The following is a 6,486-nucleotide window of genomic DNA, read 5'->3' as shown; positions in this document are numbered from 1 at the left end:
ATATATATATATATATTTGTGTAACTATCAATTATTAATATAGTAATTTTAACCATTTTTTGACAATAAAAATGATATAGCCCAATGACGATTTTAATATCTGAAATTAATTATTATTTTTACTTACTGACATTTGAGAAATATTTGCTAATATCGATTCTTATTTAGGGGGATCGGAGTTAGTTTATCAATTAGAGTTAGTTTTTCAATTTTGAATTTTTACAGACAAAAAATCAAAAGACTTACCCAAAAAATAAATTCTAAATCAGTTACTATTATATTCGGTATAGACGATAAAATTTCGTAATCCACTGATGGCTTATCGGACAATCGCAGAAATACTTTTTAGATTTGAATGACTCTTTGACTAAGTTCAGACATATAGAAATTAATATAATCCTACTTATCTATTCCATTATTACTAATTTTATTATTACTACATTTAATTTATTATTAATATTTTATTATTGATTCCAGGATAGAAATAGGATGACACATGATATGGTTGACTATGGGATTGTTAAAATATATGTAAAAAATATATTTCGAATTATATTTTATTATATATTAATAAAGATTAAGTTTAAAAATATGAAATTCTAAATAAAATGTATTTATTCGTCATTAAATGAGCCTTATAGTGCATGTATTACTAGCTTTATCTGCTTTTTTCTTAACATTTACAAAAATTAAAAGACAGATAAACAAAAACAATCTATTGGATTTGTTAAATAATAGTTACACTTATTATCTAACCAGATTCAGAAATCAATAATTGAATTTTATCGCGCGAATTTGTTATACGAAATTGACACGTATGTGTGACTGCGTGTATCATAGGTTGCGTGAGATATTGTGTATTTGCTGTGGTAATATAAAAGACATTTCGATGTCGCCGGCGCGCGGTATGATTTCTAGTGATTTCATCAGAATTCGAGCTTTGCTTTAGGATCCCCTTAAAGAGAAGCAACTACATTTAAGATATTATGGGCTATTAAGCAGAAGTTCTTGCTGCATGTTTACACGTGTCTTTAGTCGTTTTTAATATAATTAGTCTACCTATCTTTATAGTCTATTAAATCTATATCTTTATAGTCTATTATTTAATCTATTAGTTCCGGTTTCCCCTATATATGCAAAAGTCAAGATACTAACTGATTAACTTAAATAACTTTTATTTATATTATTATAAAAGTTCTTTTTAATTTTATTTTATAAATATATTATAATTATTTCGGTAAATATGCCGGTGGAAGAGCCAACCCTAATGACGAAAAAAATAGCTTATTAGATTATAAATTTTATTTTACATAAAAAAAGAAATATAATTGATCATTCTTAAGCAATAAGTACAAAAATCTTTGAAAATTCAAGGAATAGAACAGAATTGAACTTGTATCTAAACCAACATCAATCAGTATTCTAAATTTTGCAACGTACATAGATATACAGGGTGTCCCATGTCTTCTCATTAATATTTCAGAAAGTGAAAGAGGATAAAAATTTTGAACTGAAAGTTCTTTCACAAATTTTGATTCAGATCATTATTTACCGAGTTATTGACGATTAAAGTTGATCAATCAGAGAGCAAACGCAGTATGCAGAACATGCCAGGACTTGTCGCGCTTGCTACTCATTCTCCCGAAAATTTTCTAATTTTTCATATTAATTAATAAGTAAATCAATAAATCAATAAAAAAGTGGATAAATAAATAAATAAACAAATAAAATAAAATGAAATCTAATATAAAATAAAATATCTATCCAACACAAAATAAATATCTATCTAAAATAAAATAAAATAAATTAAAATAAGTGAAATAAATAAATAAAATAAAGTAAAATCAAATAGAAATAAAAATAAAATATCTATTTAAAATAGAATATCTATCTAATTGTAAGATAAAATTATAGTATTATTAGGATTGAGAAAATTACTTCATAAGTTATAAATTTTACTTTTTATTATAATATATAAAAATTAAGTAAAAAATATTTCAGTATTTCACTTTTTACATTTAATCTTTACACTTAATACATTTTATCATTTGCACTAATTTTGTATTATTTTTAGTACATAATTTTTATATACATAAGGTAACTTTCTTAACTTATAAGTAATTTTATAAAGTAACTTTCTCATTTCGTGATATTATTTATTCTAAATGTAATAAATAGTACTTAATACATTAAGTTTTTGTGCAGCGTATATACCGGAGTTATTTTATACATGCTATAAAAGATTTTTTCGTATTTTACTGCATCTTACAATGATAAATAAAAATCCGCTTAGGCAAAATACAACACCAAAATGAAATATCATTATTAACATCATTAACGTATGTATTTTCGATATTGTCGACAAATCTACAAATAAAATTATTTAAAAGAATTATCACATTATATATTAATTCAAACATTATATATACCCATATATTTAGAAATATATATATTTAAACATAAATATACTGAATATTAACGTCGTTTTATTGCTAAAATAAAAATTCATACCTCATAATACGTAAATGGGTTTATACAATATGGTTTATAATTTTATGGAGATTTTTATACGAGATCAAATTAATTAATCGGCATCTAAAGTTTTCTAATTGGCCACAAATGTGAAGAATCATTACAATTAGAAAAATATCTACAGACATGTAAATGATAGTTGCAAACAATGTCGTGAAGGTCTGAATAAAAAATGTTAACTCAAATTGCGGACTCTTATTTGTATCGTAGAAGTGATACGTCTCCAATGGTAATGATTTGCGCCGATCTGTGGAATTCGTTACGTAGATTACCGAAAAACCAAAATAAGAAGGAATAATTATTGTTAACAACCCCATTATCGTGAGAACATATCCAATCATTATAATTATTCACGCTGTTTGTGCTCCTTTTATCATCACATCTCGTTCTTCATCCAGCTTAAATGCCGTCCAATCTTCTGCCATCATGTTTACAATTGACAATACAACTTAAAAATATAAAATGTAGATAAAATGTAAGCAATGTAAAAGCAATGTTAAATTTTGAAGTATTTAGACATATGTTCTAAATCTGAATCAGTGAATAATCATTAATTACCAAGTGGTAAGTACTTTGCACTAATAATCAGTGAAGTTCAATTAAAAAAGGAAGAATATGATTTGAGCATTATATAACTAAAATACTGATATTTGCACATTAATTTCAATTTTGTAATACTATATTCATTGAATTTAAGCACTAAAACAAGATTAATTAGATCACACCATAAAGATTTGTTAGGTTAGGGATCTCACATTTCATTCACCGATTATCAGCATACTTGGTACTGATATCAGTGATTATCTACTGATTCAGATTTAGAGAGTTGTTATTTGTAAATTACCGCACCAAAAAAAGAATCGTATAATTCTGAACGTACCCATTCGTTTCCGTAATATTTTAATGTATTTCATTGATACTACTACTAGGGGTAATGTTGTATGTAAAGTGTCTATTACGAATACTATATTACCCCAAACGTGTATAATTGCATGTATCATCGGAATGTTTGAAACAAATATTAATAAAATAAGAATAATGCCAATCTTAATTTCTGGCCATAAACTTTTCTTAGTACATTTATTGGGTTTAGGCCATAAGCCCACCATTTCAAATCCTAAACGTTGTAGATGTATTGCCCACATAAAATCTAATAAATTTTTATGCTGTATTAGCTAGATAATACAGTTGCAAATATAATATTTATATTCAATATTTGATATTTAATTATTAAGTATTTGTACGTAATAAAAGTTAACAATAACACAATATCATAAGAATGAATTTATAATGTACTATAATGTACAAACTTATTTAGATTATTAATTAAACAATGAATAAACAGAAAATATAACATGAAGTTAGTACCTCTGTATCCTGAAGAATTTGTAACATCCATGTTGAAAGTTAAAACATGAAGAATGTTTTGTTCTTTTTACGGTATGATGTGAAATGATCATCATGCTCTCTATACAAATGTAAAAACTCAACAGCATTGTCAAACGTGGCATTAAATATTAGAATGCTATTCCCAGTTATAGCTATTGATATCGTAAGAAAGAATTTTATAAACGTTGAGTTATAAATTCATTTATGTCTGATCTAATAAAATAAGAGATAAAAAAATGTTGCATCGCAATTATAAGTTCGTCAATATTCGCTCGGAAACTTTTTTCCATATTTCATATTGCTGCGTAACGTTCGTGTTTATTGCGAAATAAAAAATACGCTATTGCATCTTTAATGAGGCTTTCTATACCAGCCAACAAAAATTATATTAAAAAATTATATTAAAAAATTATATTTAAAAATTATAGTAAAAAATGGTTGTAATGGATGTAAAATTGTATAATACATGTATAACACGTATCTTTTAAATGTCTCTTTTAAAAATATTTGTTATCGTTATAATAAACGTGATAGAATATTTTTTCTGGACTATAAGTAGATTATAATTCATATTTAAAAAGTGTTCTTGCATTTCCAGTGATCAAATTTCGATATCTGAAAATTATTATTGTTCAGTGTTTATTATCTTATTGCGAGAATGTTACCAGCTTTGCAACAGCAGAAAGCAACATTCTCACAATAAAATAAATTTATTTCTGTTCATCGAAGATAAAGCAGCCTTTTGTTTTTTCAAAATTGAAGTGATAAAATTCACATAAATGTAATAACGTAAGTACAACCATCTTGTTCATGTTGATTTGATTATAAAATTGTCAAATTTGGTAAAACATTATCACTAAATATAATGTAATTCAAAGACGAATATTAAGAAGAAATTTTGTATAATGCTTATGTACTATATACTTATGTATTATACTAATATCAAGATTTTTCTTGTTTTTTCGTAATCGTAATGCAAAAGAGTCTAATTTCTATTAAACTATTTCTGTTAATGCAATAAAAATATTTATTACATTATAAAATATGCTTAATGATATTTAATTTTTATTAAAAAATAAATAGGCAAAATATAATTTTATTTTTATTATACGATAAATAACAATAAAGTTTTCTAGAAAGAAAATTGTGTCCACTGTAAATATAATATAATTACGAATACTTATTTCTATGTTTATGTGAGTATTGAATATTGATCTCTAGCCATGTTTTGTCAATAAAAATGATATATAGCCAATCGATGATTTTAATATCTGAAAATAATAATTTTTGTTTACTGACATTTGATAGATACATCAGCAATATTGATTCTTAAATAAGGGAGACCAAGACTTTTCCAGTTTTGAATTTTTACAGACAAAACAAAGAAACTTACCTAAAAAATTTTATACTAGTTTGTTACATACATTTAACTATTAACTATATAATAATATTTCAATAATAAGTAGTAACTAATAATTTAAAACTTTTATTGCATTCTTTGCGTGTCAACTAGCCTCATGATCATTGATAACACATGATATGTGATAAGTTGGCTATATATATAATTAAAGTAAAAATATAATATTGTAAGCTATAATTTAATATATCTTATAGTATATTATGTATATTATATACTAAGGAGAAGCGTCTACATCGAGGGTATCACAGATGACTGAGCGGCAGTTTTTGTTGTATGTTCAGATACGTTTATCTGTTTTGTTTTTAACGTAAATTTGACGTTAATCTACATATCTCTATAATCTACTGGTCTCAGTCTCCCCTATGAAAAAATCAAGATACTGGCTGACTAACTTAAATAACCTTAAATTTATATTATTTTAAATATTTATATAATTATAAACGTTTCATTTTTAATTTAATTTTATATGTATTATAACTATTATATTAGTATATATTTATGTTTAATAGTATATAATATCTTTCGCTGTAGAGTCTTTAATCTGATTTATATGTATATAAAAGTTAGTATATAAAAGTATATAAAAGTATATAAAAGTTTTTCATTTGTATATAAAAGTATTTGTATGTATATAAATATCAAAAATATCACAATCGAATTACGCTAAATATTAAAGTTCTATACATATACAGGGTGTCTATAATAATAATTATAAATGATAAAAACGATAAAATAAACGATAAAATTCTCGTATATCGGCAAAATAGACTAAACTGAATCGAAAAGTTCTCGTTCTCTACCATTTTGCAATTTTCGTAATGATTAACGAGATATTAATTTATGAAAATAATCAAATTCGCCCGATCTACGAGCGGCTAAGACTGTGCGCTTGTATTGTATTTGGCGGTAGACCGAATTTAGCTATTTTCATAAGATAATATCGTTAATTGCAAATAGTCTGCTCTATCTGCCCAAGAGAGCTTTGCGAGACACCCTGTTTATATATATATATATATATATATATATATATATATATATATAANAGAAGAAAGTAAAGTAAAAGTAAAGTAAATAAATAATAATATATACTATACGTAAGTAAAGTAACTACTAGTTAGTTAAGTTAAGGTAACTTAACTTCTCGT

General features: G+C 24.6%; 1 protein-coding gene and 1 pseudogene across 1 annotated transcript in view; both read right to left on the bottom strand.

The window, feature by feature from the left end:
- Positions 1-2,492: 2,492 nt before the first annotated feature.
- LOC105623536 lies at positions 2,493-3,931 on the bottom strand (annotated as a pseudogene).
- Positions 3,932-5,138: 1,207 nt separating this feature from the next.
- The window catches only part of LOC105623535, a 7,876-nt gene continuing 6,528 nt past the window's right edge, over positions 5,139-6,486 (bottom strand). The window contains 1 exon segment of the mRNA XM_012204926.1: positions 5,139-5,192. Coding sequence (XP_012060316.1) covers positions 5,139-5,192 — 54 coding nt within the window.

This window comes from Atta cephalotes (genome assembly GCF_000143395.1).
Source record: "Atta cephalotes unplaced genomic scaffold scaffold00058, whole genome shotgun sequence".
Lineage (NCBI taxonomy): Eukaryota > Metazoa > Arthropoda > Insecta > Hymenoptera > Formicidae > Atta > Atta cephalotes.
Note: the sequence above shows the minus strand (reverse complement) of the source record. Positions and strands in the feature narration are given on the sequence as shown.